This window comes from Lithobates pipiens, unplaced genomic scaffold (assembly GCF_037356315.1).
Source record: "Lithobates pipiens isolate NorthernLeopardFrog02 unplaced genomic scaffold, aLitPip1_a1.2 Scaffold_18, whole genome shotgun sequence".
Classification (NCBI taxonomy): Eukaryota; Metazoa; Chordata; class Amphibia; order Anura; family Ranidae; genus Lithobates; species Lithobates pipiens.
In genome coordinates, this window is record NW_027507758.1 from 198,491,488 (window position 1) to 198,511,012 (window position 19,525).

At 46.0% G+C, this 19,525-nt stretch overlaps 1 protein-coding gene across 3 annotated transcripts in view; it reads right to left on the minus strand.

The window, feature by feature from the left end:
- MTR (5-methyltetrahydrofolate-homocysteine methyltransferase) overlaps positions 1 to 19,525 on the minus strand; it is a 1,186,028-nt gene that overhangs the window by 860,301 nt on the left and 306,202 nt on the right. For all 3 annotated transcript variants that reach the window (XM_077486511.1, XM_077486510.1, XM_077486509.1), the window contains exons 11-12: positions 10,567 to 10,634; positions 3,253 to 3,332 (exon numbers count right to left, since the gene is read on the minus strand). In XM_077486511.1, the coding sequence (XP_077342637.1) occupies positions 3,253 to 3,332; positions 10,567 to 10,634 (148 nt within the window). The remainder of the gene's footprint in view (positions 1 to 3,252; positions 3,333 to 10,566; positions 10,635 to 19,525) is intronic.

The window sequence follows — 19,525 nt, forward strand, 5'->3', positions numbered from 1 at the left end:
CCGCTTTAAAAAAGACCTAGGATCCATCTGTGGGAAATTTGAAGCTACCCATGGCGGTCACAGCGGTGGCCGGCAATTTAGAATACTGGCTTTCCCAGGTTCAGGTGTACATTGAAGTGGGGACAATCTTATTTTCCTTCACTATACTCCTTTTGGGGAGGGGGGTAACTTGTATCGGGGAGTCTGTCCGTATGTCTGCTAGGTCCTCTGCTCTAGCCAATTTGGCCAGAAAGGCCTTGTGGCTTCCCCACTTCAGCAGTGGAAGGTTTTACCCACTTCCTGACCAGGCTATTTTTTGCGATAAGGTACTGCATTGCTTTAAGTGCCAATTGCGCAGTCCTGCAAAGCTGTACCCAAATAAAATTTATGTTTTTTTTCCCCACAAAGATTTCTTTTGGTGTTATTTGATCACCTTTGCGGGTTTTATTTTTTGTGCTATAAACAAAAACAGACCAAAAATTTGGAATAAAAAAAAATATATATATGTTTTTACTTTCTGCTAGAACATTCCCAATAAAAAAAATAAAGTAAAACATCTGATTTCTTCACCAGTTTAGACCAATATGTATTCTGCTACATATTTTTGGCAAAAAAAAAAAAAACCCAATAAGTGTATATGGATTGATTTGTGCAAAAGTGATCGTGTTTACGGGATACATTTTTGGCATTTTTTTTTTTTTTTTTTTACTAGTAATGGCAGTGATCATAGATTTTTAGTGAGAACAGTGACACCCATACAGTGATCAGTGCTTAAAACACTGCACTGTCTCAGTATAAATTACACTAGCAGGGAAAGGGTTAACATCAGGGGCACTCAAAGGGTTAAGTGTTTCCCTGGGAGGTGCTTACTGTGTGGGGGATCAATACACTGGAGGAAATTAGATCATGTTTCAGCTTAGCTGAAAAACACGATCTCTCTTTTGCTCCCTGACAGATCAATGGTTTGCCTTGTTTGCATAGGCACACAGCTGCTCCGTCTCCTGCGGATTGTGGTCGCCGGACCCGGTGATTGGCTTCCACTGTGTCCAATTACAGCGGGAGTCGCGCATGCACACCCTCTACACTGCGTGCACAAATCACGTACAGGTACTTCATTTTCTGCAGCCGGGCCACACTGCTGCAGTATATATTATTACGGTGGGCAGTCCGCAAGCGGTTAAGATTTGGCAGGGGGATAGAGCCTCTAAAGTCAAGGTGTGGCATTCCTCTTACTTGATCCCGGGTTGGAAGCTGTGCTAGATAACATTGCGGATAGAAAGAAGTCCTTTCCAGGCAAGCATATGCTATTGGCTCAGGAAATAAAAAGTGTTCTCACACTCAAAGGCTCCTTTAGGGTCTGTTGGTCTGAGGGTCAGAAAAACCCCTGGGGACAGAGGGGGTGCAATTTTCCGCCCTCCTGACCAGCCCCCCAAAACTCAATGACAATGTGACTGTAGTGAGGGGGGATCCCCCCCCCCCCACAGTGGGAGGAAGTCAATTTGTTGTGGAAATTGTAAGGAGGGGGTACCTCTTGGAATTCTCAAGACCTCCCCCAATACAATAAAAATGTTGGGGGAAAAAAAAAAAACACTAAAATAAAAAGGAGACATAACTTAGACCAAAAGTAATTTCAATTCACATTCTAAAGTGGTTGAAGAATGTGACACCCATACTTAATCTGCCCGGCTGAGTCATAACTACATGAATCAAGAAATCAGGTCCCTTATAGCAGGTTAAACAGCACTTTGCTTGTGCTAATATGTCCCTCTATGATGTAAAAAACCTGGTTGATCCTGCCTATTCCTGTGTACCCTTTAGTGTTCTGATCATGGTAATCATGGCTGCTGATCCATAATTACCGTGGTGAGGTTACATGCCTACATCACCCCGCTGCTCTCCCCTCTCCCACTCCCTGGCTGTCAGCTCATATGTGTAAGCTGTCTCCTCCATGCCCCTCCTGCCGCCATTAGTAGCTAGTTAAATAAAGTTAAAGATTATTGCCAGCCCCTCAGTTTTACTAAGCCATCCCACACTGTGTATATGTTTGTATAAAATTGTGTCTGTAAATACCCTTTTCCAGATAATTTCTGACCAGTCACGTGACCTCCGGGCACTCTCCTCCCCCAATCTAAGGGCAACAGCGAGAGGGGCCGAGATCCCCTCTGACATAAACCTAGAGGTCAAGTGACCACTGTGCTCTCTGCTTAGTCCCTCCCACTGTAGTCCTTAGTGGCCAGTGGGAGTAAACCTAAACAATGCCAAATTTCTGGTATTCGGGAGAGAAATAGTGTGTCAGTGGGAGGAATAGTGCCCCATTTTTTGCTGTCAGTGGAAGGAATTATGTCCCATCCTTGGTGTAAGTGGCAGGAATAATGCCTCAAAGGCCAGATAAAGGCAAGCAAAGGGGCACAGTTTGCAAATCACTGGCTTAGACCAAAGGAAAACCTCTGAGATTACCAAATCAGTCAGTTCAAAGTTCAAATTAATATTTCAGATTGCCTAAATACCAGTTACTTAGAACAGGGGTCCGCACCCCTGGCTGCACTGCCATACTACAACTGGGAGGAGACACGTCAGGAGCCACCAGTGGGAGGGGCATTAAACTTCCCAGGGCTCTAGTGTGTCAGAAGAAAAGCTGTCTGGTGCCTCTGTAATTAAAAGGCAGATGGCCGTCTCTGAGCGGGGATTGGAGAGGGAGCTATAAGGAGGCACATACACCAGACCGGTCCCACACAGCCAGGCCTCTATGTAAGCATCTAGTGGCAGGCTACGGGTGGCAAGTGAAAGCTGCACTTGGTGACAGGGCATGGTGGTAAGGGGCACGCTGCATTTGTGCCGGGGATGGTGCTAAGTGACAAGCTGCATCTCGAGGCAGGGGATGATGGCAAGGGGCATGCTGCATCTGGTGGCAGACGATAGTGGCAAGCGACAAGCTCAGGGCTCTCACAGATTCAGCAATATGAGCTGTTGAACTATTATATAGTGTGATTCAAACTTCCTGACAACATAGCACTTCAATCATCCTGACACCATGGTTGATAACACCAGCCAACAAATGACACCCCGTCCCCTGGCAAAATTTTCTTCCAACAGGTCACCCATTCCAAAAAGGTTGAGGACCCACTGACTTAGAGCCAAGCTCAATAAGGTTAAATAGTACTAACATAGCAGCTTCCATTTGTTGTGTAGCATATTTTGACAGCTTTTTGAGAATGAATATTTCAAGATCTTAGAACAGCTTTAAGGGAAAAAAAAAAAGTTAGAATTACATACCAGAAAGAAGCATGTTACCATCAAAGACAGATTTCAAAGGAATCCTTGGTCTACAGTGTTTCACAGCTTCTGCAATTTGCCTAATAAAATAAAATATATAAAATATACAGTTTGTAAAAGTATAAAAAGTGATGACTTCCCCCCCTCCATTCAGGCAACTCTGTACTATAGCAAATTATGCCATTGCTTACAAATCATCTTTTTGCAGGTAGCATTGTGATCTGAGGACCTAGTTGCCCACCCATGAGAAAAAATAGGCCAATTATAGTTAATTCTACCTACTATGGGCTCCTTGTGGTCTCAAAGAAAATACATAGAATTGAAGTGTCAACAGCAAACAACAGTGCCTCAATGGCCCTGAATATACCCGCGTGACTAATTAAATCTACAAAAATTGGGTACCAATTTTATGCGATGAAAAAGCACCAAACCACACCCATGTGATCCAATTACTATCCAAATTCAGTTTGCACTGCTATATGCAAATTGATTCCGGGGTCTCATTAACTTTCTATTGACACCCGCAGTGGTTTGCATAGGGCAGTGTAAACTGCCTGCGAGTTCTATGCAATGTGGAAACCAGTACTAGAATTACACTGATTCCCCCATTGCGCTGGTGTGAATCAGCACTTAAAATCAATACTTTTTTTGCCAGAAACGTTTGCTTTTTGAGCCGGCCTGCTTCAGATATATGAGCTGCAGGTCTCAGACTCTAAAGCCAGTGTCCCTTTTCCACTCCCATTCTCCCTGGCTACATATGGAACACCCAGCATTCTCTGACCGACCAAGGGGAGAGAGGGCAGAAAAATATAACTAGCACTGTAATCTAAGACCAGCAGCTCTCATACCTGGAGTGGAAGAAAAGTACAGCAAGAGCTAGGCTTTTCCAGGCAAAAGAAAAGTTTTGCTTTTCAAGTATTGTAAAGCAATTCAGACATTACAGCTGGGCATAGGAAAATAGAATATTTATTACAGCTTACCGGTAAAATACTTTTCTTGGAGTACATCATGGGACACAAAGCCTTAATTACTTAATGGGTTACAGGCTACTCAGGTGTTGACACTGGTAAACCCAATCAAGGAAGTTTACTCCCTATATAATCCCTCCTCCTTCCAGGAGCACTCCAGATTTGTAGCAAAGCAATACACTTAATCCCAAAAGAGGGGCAGGACCTCTGTGTCCCATGATGTACTCCAAGAAAATGATTTTACAGGTAAGCTGTAATAAAAATATTTTCTTTATCGTACATCATGGGACACAGAGGCTTAATTAATGGGACGTCCCATAGCAATGCTACTTGAGGGGAGGGAGAAAACCTGCAGAGCACACACAGACTTCAGGATTTATACTGCTGCCTGCAGTATACTGTGCCCGAAGGTGATATCCTCATACCTCCTTACATCCACCTGATAAAATCTTGTGAATGTATGCACTGAAGACCAAGTTGCGGCCTTACAGATCTGAGCAATGGAGACCTGGTGACGCACTGCCCAAGAAGCACTAACCGATCTCTTAGAGTGTGCCTCAACTTGAAATGGGGGAATTTTACCCCTTGAATCATAAGTTTTGAATTATCACTTGCCAAATCCAGTTATCGACAGTGGATTTTGACACTGCCTGTCCTTTTAGGATCCTCTGGCAGAATAAATAAGACATCAGTCTTACGAATCTGAGCAGTTGCCTTAAAATATATCTTTACTGCTCTCGCCACATTAAGACAAATGTAGTGACTCTTCTTCCCTGGAACATGGTTTTGGAAAAAACGATGACAGGACAATATCTTTGTTCAGGTGAAAACTGAAACCATTTTTGATAAAGTCTGGAAGAGGGCGTAACGCCACTCTGTCACCATGACAAATCAAATATGGCTCTTTACAAGGATATAGCAACCAAAAATACCAACTTCCTTGTCAGAATGACTAGGAGAAAATGTATCGGTTCAAAAGGCTGTTTTTTGTGGCGCATACACACTACCCGACTTTTCGATGGACTAGGTCCGACGGTCTTCCCGACGGACTTTCCGTATGAACGAACTTGGCCACAATCGCACCAAAGTCCAACGGATTTGAACGTGATGAAGTACGACCGGACTAGAATAAGTTCATAGACAGAAGCCAATAGTTGCCCTAGCGTCGGTTTTTGCCCATCGGACTAGCATACACAAGCGGATTTCGCAACAGGAACTGGGTCCGGCGGAGTTCCAGTGCAAAAAATTGAAACATGTTCCATTTCTAAAGTCCATCAGATTTTTGGACAGCAAAGGTCCAATGGAGACCACACGATCGAATTGTCCAACGGATTTATTCCATCAGACCTTTGCTGTCAAAAGGTCTGGCCATGTGGACGTGGCATAAGTTCAAGCCCCAAGTGTTCAAAGGTGGTTTGAAGGGCAGAATAAGCCCCGTCATCCCCTGTATAAAATCCCGGACTAGAGAAGGAGTAGCAAGTGGTCTTTTGAAATAAGCCGATAAAGCTGAGACTTGGCCTTTAATAGTAATCAAGGCCAATTTTATTTCAACCCCTAATTGTATAAAGGCAAGAATTTTGCCTAGGATATATCTCCGAGGGTGCCAACCCTTGGATTCACACCAGAAAACATAAGCCTTCCAGACTATAGTTCTGGAAGCTGGCTTCCTTGCACTAATGAGGGTAGAGATAACTGACCCGGAAAGCACAAGTTTCTTCAGAATGTGTTTTTAATAGCCAAGCCGTTTAATTTAGAGACTGTAAGATGGAATATTGGTCCCTGTGAGAGCAGATCTGACCATAGTGGGAGGGACCATGGGCCCTCCACTGCCATTCTTACAATTTCTGCATACCATGACCTTCTGGGCCATTGTGGTGCCATCAGAATTACTGTATTTATCCCAGCTTGAGCCTGCAAAGAAGTTGAGGCAGCAACTGAAGCAAATGCATGCAACAGTGAGAACTGATCCCATGGGGCCACCAACACATCCGTTCCGCATGCGAATGGATTTTTTGTTCTGGCCACAAAGTTGACCAACTTCATGTTGACCCTGGACATTAAGATTTACGTCCAGAGTCCCCCATCCTCGGCAGAAGCCCAAAATATGTCTGGGTAAAGAGACCATTCCACTGGGAATAACTGCTGGTGACTCAAGTAGTCAGCCTGCCAATTCTCTACTCCCAGAATGAAAACTGCCGATAGGCACAGAACATTCCTTTCTGTCCAAGTTAGAATATGGTTCACTTCTCTCTGCGCTGAGAGATCGTCGGTGATTGATAAAGGCCACAGCTTGTGACATTGTTGGATTGAATACTGACAGGACAATCCCATAACCTGAAAGTCCAGGTCTTTAAAGCCAGACGTACTGCCCGAATCTCTAAAATATTGATGGACAACGTTCTTTTTGGTTCTTGACCATTGCCCCTGGACAGTTTCCTTTCTAATACTGCTCCCCAGCCTGAAAGGCTGGAATCTGTTAACACTTTCCAGATGACTGGTCTGAAGGATTTTCCTTTTAGCAGATTCTGGGTTAGTAACCATCAAGTGAGGTGCATGACATGCATGACATGCATGACACACTAATATAAAGTCCGTGGCAAACAAAAATGCATATAGCAAAATCTAAAAGCGGACCTCCACCCTGAAGTGGAAGTTCTGCTCTTCTAATCCCCCCCCCCCTCCGGTGCCACAATCAGCACCTTTCAGGGGGGTGCAGATACCTGGACAATCCAGGTATCTGCACCCACTTCCTGGACAAGCTAGCCGCAGCTAGTGGCAGATGCCCCCCTCCCCCGTTGTGTTCTGGGAAACACACAGTTCCCAAGACACAGTGGGGACAAGTGGAGACGCGCATGCGCAGTGGAGAACCAGGCAGTGAAGCCGCAATGCTTCACTTCCCGATTCCCTGACAGAGGATGGCTGCGGGGGCAGCAGAGAGACGAGCGATTGCTCGTCATCTGCCGCCAACATCGCTGGACCCTGGGACAGGTAAATGTCAATTAAAAGTCAGCAGCTGCAATATTTGTAGCTGCTGGCTTTTAATATTTTTTTTAAAGGTGCAGCTCCTCTTAAAGTGCAAAGTGCTACTAAAGTGAAAGTTTTCATATAGTGGAAAAAATCTTCAAAGCAACAGTGAAGCCAGTGGAAAAATCACAAACAGGTGGCAAATGGTGTTCAAAAGCACTGGTGATTCTTTTTTGTCCACAGAGCCCGTAGGTGTACCAATTACCTTACTGTTGTAAGGTGAACAGCATAAACCATTAAATCCTCAAGATAGGCTGGCTCCTGTTTTTACATCTCCTGTCCAGACCACCTTTTTGCCTAAGGTAGATATCGAGGATAACTTGAAAATACTCATAAAACAAAATATGGGGCCTGCTATGGTGTAGTATTTTCCAGGGTTTATTAAAAAAAATGTAAATTCTACTCACATTTCCGAAGATAAAAATCGCACAATACATAAATACAAGTGGCACGCTCACGTGAGAACATCACTTCTGGTGTCAGTCTGCTTTTCCTAGCGTTACGTCACTGTCACGTGACTTCGACTTTGGCTATTGATCTCATTTTTATTCTTATTTTTACACAATCTCTGTGAATATTGTGATTATCTATTAGCACACCAGCACATTATGTAGCAGCACTAGTCACTTTATATTGAAGAACTCTCTTCCTTTGGATTTAAAATTCATTCATATTTTATCACAGTATTTATTAATACCATTACGATAGGAGCGCAACACCACTTTATATATTTATCATGGAAATGCGACTCTGGATCCTAGCTCCTGGGGGTGAAACCTTTTTGCAATGTCTTTTTTTTGGTAGGCATAGTCCCAAGTACAAAAACAGAGGCACTATAAAATTGCACTTAATCACTGAAAATAGTCACGACATTTAAAGTCGCTATAAAAATCAGCCTAGTGCTGGGAAAATGGTGTTCTTCCTGTATCAGGAATGCCAGTTTGCAACCCTCATGTCCCACAGTTCTTGTGTTGCAGGCTGCTTGTTTTCTCCTTGTCAGCCAAGGAGAGACTGACACAGCTGTGTTGTATTTGTTTTTAGCCTGCCATGTTATCCCTCCCCCTCCAAGAAAAAAATTCCAACCCTTTTCCCTTTTAAAATGTTCCCGTGCTGGTACGCAGTGTTTTCGAGTCCACCGCCCCCAACACGGGGGGAAAGAAGAGACCCATCCAGCAGCAGGCTCAAACGACAGTAAAATTAGCCATAGTAAGTAAATAGTAAATAAGTGGCATTAGTGGGGAGGCAGGGGGTAGGGGTAGTGTAAGGGGGGCACAGCTCTGCTGTCGCCCTAACCCTCTGGTGGATTTAAGGCATGACAAGATTTTATCCCTAATGGAAGAAATGCGTAGATATTTTTGATACCTAGTTTTCTTCCCTTACCTTATCCTTGCCGCAGGATTTGATGAACAGACAATCCGACCTTCACCCATCACGGCCGGCTGCGTAGCACACCTTCAGGGACTGGGTCCCTAAAAATGGGGTTCCAACTGCCCTGGACCTATAACACCACCCCATCAGGAAGTTTAGGTAATGTAGCAAGACCTAAGCCCTGGGTTCCAGCCCTACAAAGAGACATTACAGACAAAACCTTGTGCTTTGGATACGAGGACCCAAGTAACATCCTTTTAGGTCTCAATGGCACTTTGGATGCATCTGGTGTATGGAAGCTATTTAAATCAAGCATGGATCCCTCCTGGAGCAACTCAGAGCACATCTTCACTCGTGACCAATGCCTTTAGACACTGGCGAAAAAACTGATGTGCTCTTGGAAGGAGGAGGGATTATATAGGGAGTAAACTTCCTTGATTGGGTTTACCAGTGTCAAAAGCTGAAGGTAGCCTATAACCCATTAAGTACTTAACCATTTGCCTACTGGGCACATAAAAACCCCTCCGGCCCAGACCAATTTTCAGCTTTCAGTGCTCTCACAATTTGAATGACAATTAGTCATGTAATACCATACCCAAATAATTTTTTTGTCCTTTTTTCATACAAATGGAGCTTTCTTTTGGTGGTATTTGATCACCTCTGTTTTTTTTATTTTTTGCTCTATAAATGAAAAAAGAACGAAAATTTAGAAAAAACTAATTTTCTTTGTTTATGTGATAAAATTTTGCAAATACATTTTTTCTTTATAAATTTTAGCCACAATATATACTGCTACATATCTTTGGCAAAAATAACCCAAATTAGTGGATAATATTTGGTGTTTGTGAAAGTTAGAGAGTCTACAAGCAGTGGTGCAAATCATAAAAAAAAGATGATCACACCTGATGTACTTGTGGTCTATCTCATTTCTTGTGACCCAAGCAAGCCAGGAAAGTATAACTACCCCCCCCCCCCCCAAATGACCCCTTTTGAAAATAGACATTCCAAGGAATTTAGTAAGATGCATGGTGAGGGTTTTGATGTTGTAATTTTTTTCCCACCAAATTGTCATTGTAATAGGTTATTTCTCTCACATGGCATGTGTATACCACAAATGACGGCCCAAAATACATTCTGCTACTCCTGAGTATTACGATAGCACGTGTGGGACTTTTTCACAGCCTAACCACATAGAGAGGCCCAACATGCAGAAAGCACCATCATGTGTTCTAGGAGCATAAATTACACATCCAACTTGTTGACTACATATTACACTTTTGAAGGCCCTGGAGCACCAGGACAAAGACACTGATATGTGGCACTGATGGCACGTGACACTGAAGACAGATGGCACTAATACGTGGTGACGCCTCACAACGGGGACAGGTGGCACTGTGTTCACTCACCATTTGGCACTCTCCCTTCTCACTAGTGGTCTGAGTGAGAAGGGAGAGCCGGTGATGCAAAATGTTTACATAAGTTTACATAAGAGATCATCTCTCATTGGACACTCCGATCACATGCCAAATGGCTGCTGTGATTGGCCATTTAGCAAGATCTGTGATTGGCTGTGCCCAAGGGACATGGCCAACACAGATTTTCCCCCCATGTACGCCCGCGTGCAGGGAGGAAGTAAACGGGGGACATCCAGGGACACTCTCCTGGCAATTGAGCATCGCGCCGTAGCCTCTCCCGGCTATAGCACGGGCCGCCTCGTGGTTAAGGCTCTGTGTCCCATTATGTATGATAAAGAAACATTTCTTTACCAGTCAACTTATAAAACATATGTGCCAAAATTCCACATTAAAGAAGCAATTTTACCCAAATGTATACATAAGGATTTAGAAACAGCGCCTGCATGGTTTCCTGGACAAAATCGTTTTTATGGTTTGATTTCACTTTTTGACCGATGTTGCACTTTAAAAAAGCATGCTAACAGACATGTAAAACGTACCTAATATGGGCTGGAGTAGTTCCACAGCAACCCCCAACGATATTCACCAAACCATCCATTGCAAACTCCTGCCAACAAGAACAAAAGCTTATTAATTGTTCCATATTTACAAACGCATACTATAATTATATACGCATACATACACACACTATATATAATTCAATCCAACTGTAACGATTAATAAAATTCCTAGTAGTTCACCTTATACTTTTTTGCTACCACATACTTCATGTAAAGTCCCAATGTCCCCCTTGTTCCCCCTTTTTTTGAATATATAATTCAATGACCATCTCAATGATCTGGTACCAGGTCTTCAGTTTAACATTTAGTTCTACTTAAATTTTGTCTCTGGACACTTATGTATATAGGGGGGGGGGGGGGGGGGGGGAATAGGATATATGTACTTCCTTTTCTCTGAAGTTCATCTTCATCTTGACCTTAGGGTTATATCACCACCTTCAGGAGAGAACTAGGCAGAACATGTAAAACCAGCAAAACTGCACAGTGCCGCCCAGGGGGTGATCCAACTGGCTATAACCCCTCACACTGCATCCAGCAGCTCAGTTCGCCAACAGTACAAACATAAATAAGAGGGGTGGGTGCTGTGTCCATCAATTAATGTCAGAAAAAAACGGAAATAGTAACTCCTTTTCCAGTGGTCTTCCAGGACAGCCCTTGAGAGATGGAGTCACTCCCATCGACCCAGGAAACACACTGCCAACAGTTCAAAAGGTGGTCCTTCAGGTCCCTGGCCAGTCATTTACCAAGAACCGAAGGATGGAACTGTAAAAAACAACCACAATAATATCGTTATTATATCATCACTACGAGAGAAAAAAAATGGTGGGATCGTGCTGTCCTAGAAGACCACTGGAAAAGGAGTTACCGGTGAGTACCAACTCCGGTTTTCCCCAGTTGTCTTCCAGGACAGCCCTTGAGAGGATCCAAGTACTCACCAGATTGGGGGGGGGGGCACAGCCTGGAGGACTTTTCTCCCAAAAGCCTAATCCTGACTGGACATTAGATCCAGTCGATGATGTTTTGTAAAGGTGGAAAAGCTTGACCACATGGCTGCTTTACATATTTGCTCCGGGGTGGCACCAGCCTTTTCTGCCCAGGATGCTGCCTATGCCCTTGTGGAATGGGCTTTAATACCCCCAGGAGGGTCTTTGTTCATTGCTCTATAACCTTCTGTTATCGCTAACCTGATCCACCTAGCTAGGGTGGCTTTTGAAGCCTTCCGTCCCTTACGCTGACCTGAAAACAGAACAAACAGAACCTGAGATTCTAAATGGATTTATAACCCTAAGGTATTCTAAAATGCACCGCCTTACATCTAACAAATGAAATCCTTCCTCTTTCTCATTTGATGCATTCTGGCAGAAAGGAGGAAGAACAATGTCCTGTGACCTATGGAAACTAGATGCCACTTTTGGTAAGAACCCTGGGTCTGTCTTTAGAACGATTGTGTTATAAAATTTGTAGGAATGGTTCTCTTATAGAAAAAGCTTGCATCTCACTAACCCTACGGGCTGAAGTGATTGCCACAAGAAGTACCGTCTTGAATGTAGTCCTCTTGAATGAAGCCTCTGATATAGGTTCGAAGGGTGGATCCAAGAGCACTTTCAGTACAACAGCTGGATCCCAGGATGGAGCTTTGTTGACTGATTGGTTTATGTCTAGAGATTGCTTTATAAAATCTAGAGATGAAAGTATCTTCCTGTAACAGTTTTTCTAGGTACACACTTAGAGCAGCTATCTGAACCTTGATAATACTAGGAGTTAGCCCTTTGTCTATCCCCTCTTGTAGAAACTGAAGGATATTAGCTGTGTCCATGTTTTTCCCCCCATAGCCATCCAGCCAACTATTACATTTTCTCCAGACTTTTATAAATAGCTCTGGCGGTTGGCTTTCTACTCTGTAATAAGGTCTGAACTACTCTGTCTGTCAGGCCTTTACTTCTCAAAATTTCTTCCACTTCTAACCACGCTGAGAGGTGCAGCATGGCTACTCGGAGATGAAAGAGCTCCCTGTGACAAGAGGTCCTGTCTGCAGGGATGTCTCAGTGGAGGCTGGTCTGTCAACTGTAGCAGTGTCGTAAACCATGGTCTTTTAGGCCAAAATGGTGCCATGAGAACTAAGCATGTTTCCTCCGCAAGGAATTTCGCTAGAACCCTTGGGATGAGGTGAAGTGGAGGAAACTCATATGCCAAGCTGAAAGTCCATGGAGTTTGGCAGTAGATGCTTTACAAGGGGAGATCCCCTGGGCATAGAGAGCAAAAATTGGGAACTTTTGCATTCTCTCGTTTGCAAACATATCCACTACTGGCCTTCCCCAGTGAGTTGCTATGAGATTGAACACCTCCTCTGGATGTAGCGACCATTCTTGATTCGAGACTCGTTGTCGACTCAATAAGTCTGCAGTGTTGTTCAGCTCCCCTTTCAAGAGTATTGCAGAAATTAACTTTAGATTAGATTCTGCCCACTGAAAAATGTGCCTGGCCATCGACATTAAATGAGGACTTCTGGTACCTCCCTGTTTAGATATGCTACAGCCGTCATTGTCTGAGGGGACTTGTAGATGGTGACCCCGTATAGTGGTCTGGCCAGCTAGTATAAGCTCTGAGGATTGCGGCTAGCTCCTTCCAATTGGAGGAGAAATGTCTCTCTTCCTGAGTCCATCTGCCCTGGGCCCAGTTTGAGTTGAGATGGGCTCCCCAGCCCCAACTGCTCGCATCCGTGGTCAGAGTAGATGTGACAGGTAGGACCCAGAGAACCCCCTTGTTTAGGTTCTCTGTGTCCTTCCACCACCAGAGGGAACGCTTTACTTTTTCGGGGATCGAGACCTCTTCCTCCAGATCCCTGCCCTTTAAGTGTTCTAACAAGAACCCCTGAAGATCCCTTTGATGGAACCTGGCCCATTGTACAGCCGGAATGGCTGCTGTCATGAGACCTAGCACCGACATGACCTCCCTTACTGTACAACTGGGACAGCTTTGGAGAAAAGATTTTGTGCCAAAGATTCAAAATCTTTTCCTCTGGTAGTACTATCATCTGATCCACAGACCTGACCTTGTAGCATAGGTACAGGATCTCCTGTGAAGGGATCGTCTTGGATTTTTCCCCGACTGATAATCCCCCCTGATTTAGACTGAGCTGTGTTAACGTTAAGTCCTGAGAGCGCTTGTTTTCCAAGTGGGCTGTTAGTAGTAAGTCGTCTAGATATGGAATCATAGAGACCGACTGAAGTCTTAAAGGAACTAGTACCTCCCCAAGAACCTTGGTAAAGATTCTCGGGGAGGAAGACATTCCGAGTGGAAGTGCTCTGCACTGAAAATGATAAAAAACGTTTGCATCTATCTGAATAGCCATCCAAAGAAATTTCTGGCATTCCTTCATTATAGGGATATGCAACTCCTTTTGGAGGAGATTCTTTATTGAATAAATGTACTCCATCCAAAACTTCTTGTAACGGATGGAGAGATTCAGAGGGCGGAGGTTCATGATCAGTCTGAACTTCCCAGATGGCTTTTTTACTACAAAAATAGAGTAAAAACCGTCCCCCTGCTCCTGAATGGGGACTGGTGTCAATACCTCTTGATCCACCATCTCCCCCATCAGTAATGGCAAAGCCCTGGCCTTTTCTGAGTGACTCGGGAGTATTGTTACAAGAAATTTTGAGGGTGGGCAGCTGTGAAACTAGCGCATAACAGCTTTTTATTATGTTTATTATGTTTAGTACAAACTTGTTTGAGATTATCCTTTCCCACTGTGGAATAAAGTTAGATAACCTTCACCCCACACGGAACCTGATATCACTGGGGCTTGGGGGCCTGACTGGAGCAGTAAAATATGCCCCCTTTTCTGTTCCCTTTTTGTCTCGTCCAGCACTTTTTGGGTTTGAACGCCTGTCGTGTCTGTCTTTGCTGGTTCCTTTGAGGAACGAAAAAAATTTCCTTGGAAATTTTTTCTTTTTTGTGGCAAACGTTTTGTTTTTATCCGCCATCCTTTCTAAGGCGGTATCTAATTCAGCCCCAAAGACTAGATCTCCTGTAAAGGGGACACTGCACAGGCGAGTTCTGGACGCCGTGTCTCCTCCCCTCCTCGCCTCTGAGGAGTCCAGAAGCAGGCCCAGGTACTCCAGATGTCGAGTCAACACCAACTTCTGGAGGTTCAGTAACCAAATTCCCTTAGAGTTTGAATGGCGATTGCCACATCCTCCCCTTAATTCTGATGCAGAAGCTACTCAGAGAAGGAGGCAACCATGATTGTGATCCCTTGCTGCCTTAGGAAAGCCTGAATTGGGGCAAGCACCTTGGTGCCGAAGCTAGGCCAAAAAGGGAGAGCTACGAATTGATAGTGTCCGTCCCCAACCGCAAATTGCAGAAACCTCTGATGTCTGACACATATGGGGACATGCAAGTATGCGTCCTTGATGTCCAGGGATGCTAGGAAAAGCCCCTGATGGAGTGCAGCAACCACGGAGTCAACTAATTCCATCCTGAACCTTTGTACTTTCAAAGCCGTTGAGGGCCTTGAGATCCAGGACCGAACGGACCCCCTCCTTCTTTGGAACTACAGATTGGAGTAAAATCCCAGAAACCTCCATGGCATCGGCACAGGTACTATCACACCCACGCAGCAGCAGGTCCTGTACTGCCCCGAAGAGGGCTTCCCGAAGAGTCGGAAGATGATGAAGGTTGAAGGGAAAAAATCTGTTTGGAGGACAAGAAAAACTTTTACCCTGAGGAAACAATGTTGCAGACCCACTGGTCGGAAAGTAGGGAGGTCCACAGAGCTGCAAACTCCCAAAGATGACCCCCCATCAGAGCAGGGGTTGCCAGTCACTGCAGGGCCTGAGTGAGTCAGAATTCTCCCAGGACGACGAGGGAACAGGGGTAGTTTTTTTTACCCCCCTGCGCATGCACACAGCCTCCACCCTGGCAACGAACATTTCAAGGACCGCCGACAAAGCGTCCAAAGGCACTGCACTGGTTGCAGACAAGCCGGTTGCAAATGCAGGGAGGTCTGGGGAAGAAATGCCAGCTTCTGATGCCATGCTGATCTTCCCCATCCGCCATCCTTGGGGACTTGGGACAAGGTTCTCAATCCCACCCTCCTAGCTTCTACAGAATGAGGGGCCCTCACCGCAGTACTGCTGCGCAGTGCTGTTACTGATGGCTGTGTTCAGTGTCAGCTCCCAAGTATCCAGGACAAAAAAGTCTGCTGTTCTGAGGTACAGGAACCAGCGCTGGGGAGAAAAAGCGCACTGAGGCTACAAGAAAATGGCCGCTGAGCCCCCTGTATAGAGAAAATTCATAGGGAAAATGGCCACTAACCATGCTTCTCACAGATGCCAACAGAAAATGGCCGACAAACAACTGTACACAGAGAATATACACAGATAATAGCAGCGATCAGCGCTATGGAGGCAGCACATGCAGAGCCCACAGACACCAGTTGAGACAGATGACAGCCCAGGGACACAGACAGCCAGTGCAACCCCCAATCAAGGATCCAAGCCCCCTGGAGGAGCCCTGGCTCAGGTATACACACTGCACTACAGCACAGTCATGCAGCATCCCTCACAAGGGGGGGGGGGGGACAGGGAGACAAGAAAGGGAGAAGAGGGACCCCCTAATCGACCTCCCAGGGAATGCCCAGCTGCTCTGTTCTGAGAGCTGTACTTACCATCCGGACAAGCTGGAGGCATCTCATCACAGACCCCCACCCGAGCAATACGGGGTGGCTGCAGGTCACGGCCCACTGTGACAAAGACATCTGTAGTCCGGTCATGTGTGCCCCGGAGTATTGCGCTCATGGGCCGTCCCTGGAGCCTGAGGGGCATGTCATGGCCAACACAGCGTGTAGCTAGGGCCTGCACATGCTTGATGGCCAGGCTGGGGAGACTACAAGGATCTATATTATCCAGCCTGTCACCCAACCGGCTGTTGATAGAAGATCACAGGATCTTAAAATCCCCAGGACCAATTGTCCCGGCAGGGAGCCTAGGTCCTACTTCACTAGGCAAGAAAAATGGAGCTGCAGGAAGCAGGCTGAGGGGTTATTACCAGAGAACCGCCCCCTGGGCAGAATTGTATAGTTCTGTTTTTCACGTGTTACATGTTCTGCCTAGTCCTCTCCTGAAGGTGGCGTAATAAACCTACGGTCAAGATTAATGGAACCGTGTTCATTAATGAACGAAAGTTTTTCTTGTCCGCCAAACAGATTTTCTAGCTTGTAGCCTGACGAAACCAGTATGCAAACCCACTGGTCTGAAAGGAGTGAGGTCCACCATACTGCAAACTCCCGAATGGAGTCACCACCCTGACCGAGGTACCACACCGTGCTGCCGCCATTCGCTCTCCCCTGTGCCTGCCACGAGTTCTGTGTCAGTTCCGTGTTGTTCCAGGCTGAACCAGCCGCCCAGCGCTAGATTAAAACAGATCGGAGGAAACTAGAAAATGGCCGCCGGCTGCCTCAGCAAAAAACATCTGAGAGCGCCGGGAAAATAGCCACCGGACTTCAAGAAAATGGCCGCAGTTAAGAAACTGGCTGTGGCTACAAGAAAATTGCTGCAGTCACAGAAAAATTCCAGCGGCGGCCAGTCCCCATATGGCAGCACACAGACACTCCAAAAATTGCCTAAAAACTGAGAAAACAAATCGGACCACCAACCGCCCAGAGCAGCCCCCTGCCAGGACCCAGACACCCCCAGGGGACCCCCGGCCAGGTACGTGCATTGCACCCACTATGCCCAGTCACACAGCGGCCCCTCAGCATGGGGAGGAGGGAAAGGGACAGGGAGAGAAGGGACAGAGCGAGTCCCCCTAGTCTACCTCCCAGGAAATGCCCAGCTGCTCCATCCTGCTGAGACAGGTGGGACCATACTTACCCCTCCTGCAGGGACTACTAGACTCATTTCCTCACAGACCAATCACCCAAGCATAGGGTGGCCGTCATCCACGGCACACTGACACGGACAGCAGTAGCCCCGGACATGTGTGCCCCGGAGCATATGGCTCACCAGCCACCCCTGGACCAGACGGGGCATGTTGTGGATGACCCAGCGCATAGCTAAGGTCTGCACACGCTCGATGGGCCGGCTGCAGATTGTAGATCACAGGAATCAAAAAACTGAGCTGCTGGAAGCAGAGTGAGGGGTTATAGCCATTAGGACCGTCCCCATGGGCAGTACTATGCGGTTTTGCTGTTTTTACATGTAATGCTAGCCCTCTTTTGAAGGTGATGATATAACCCTAAGGTCAATATTAAAAGGTGCTGTGTCAGTCAATGAACAAAAGAGAAAATCACTACCATTCAGGCAGGACGATCATAGGGCTCTCCAGTGTCTCGCAGAAAACTTGAAGGTCTTCTGGCATCCTTAAGGAGGCAGATCTGCCTCAAGTGGATGCAAAGAGGCAGAAAGGTTAGCACCATCTCTACATTATCTCCCTAGTGCAGAGAAGTTCCAGTAACGAGCGCAAGGCCTGGCAGTCTGCAACATGATATTGGATTGAAGTCCTGGAATTCATTTCAGAGCCACTGAAAAGTTCTCCCTTGCCTTACACAGGATTGTCTCCTTCAAATGATAACTGACTAGGCAGCATATAACATCCCGAGGTGGGTTGGGCTTCCTTCCCTGTGGCTATAGGGCCCTCTGTGCCCGCTTGTACTCAATGGAGGTATCAGCTGGCCTGTCCAAGAGCTCATTAAGACAACAGGGTCTTAACCGCCAATTCCAATGCCTGGGGTTAGACGGATTTAGGGAGACAATGTTGTGCCTCATCCTCCGTTTGTCAAGGTACTCTATATGCATAGGCAGAACCCAGCAGTGTGGTAGCCTAAGCGTCAATGAGCTTTGTCACAACTGAGGTGGAGTTCAGAGATAACAGATCCGAGCGTAGACTGTCAGTGGCTACAGTTTGTAGGTCTGGGAAACTTGGAAGAGGTGAAGCAGTAGCTCAGCGAGACTTATTGGTCCCTGTCACAGCACCAGAGACACTGCCAAGCAAGCAGGCCATGGGAGCAGTGAAGGCACTCAGAGCTGGGTCCGAAACAAAGACTGAATGTTATCACCGAGTACCATGGGGTCCGTTTTCCAGATGCACTGTGACCAGATCTCACCATTTTTGAGGGGTTTGAAGGTGCATGAAGGGTACAATTGTCTGAACATGCAGAGTATTCTCTTCAAGTGGCCATCTCGGACCAGAGCTAGACCAAACACCTCAGTTTTGTGTTTTTTCACCACTCTGCCCTGTGTCCTGACTAGTGGCTGGGTGGGATCTTGTATAGCTCTGTCACCGGGCAAGGGAAGCTTATACGATGGACATACTCATCTTAAGTATCGGGAGACCATGACACTTTATTTGGAACACCTCCTGGCCTTAAATGCTATGTTAAGGCCTCCATCACTGCAAGACTTGCTACTTGTTGGACCTCCTGAATCCTGACTCAAGACCCTTCCCTATTTCCCTAATCATTGCTGAACTTGCCCGCTTTTCTTTACAGATATCCCCTAGACCATATTTATGAGGATTTATGGAACCTTATTTTAAAATCCTCCTCTGGCTCTTATAATACTGTACCTCACTTGAAATGCTTCCTCCATTGCCCCTACAGGTCAGGATACCTAGCCCCAATACTCTGCCTCCTAGACATTAGTTCAGTGTTGCCATGTTAACGGAGGACAGGTGCGAGCGGAGGACAACTGCGGAGTTTCCCCCCCCCCCCCCCCCCATCCCAAACACAATGACTGGATTCCATGTGCTCACTTTTTTTTTCTTCATTGGATTCTCCCTCTATCTTCCTTCATAGAACTGTGAATGTTGCTAAACGTGCCTGTGTTACACCAATCTGTTTTCTCAGGGATACATGTAGACAGGATGACCCACAGGATATCCCTCCTGCTGCTCTTGCTCCACCAAGATTGCCTAAGTGATGCTGCAGGTAGAGGTA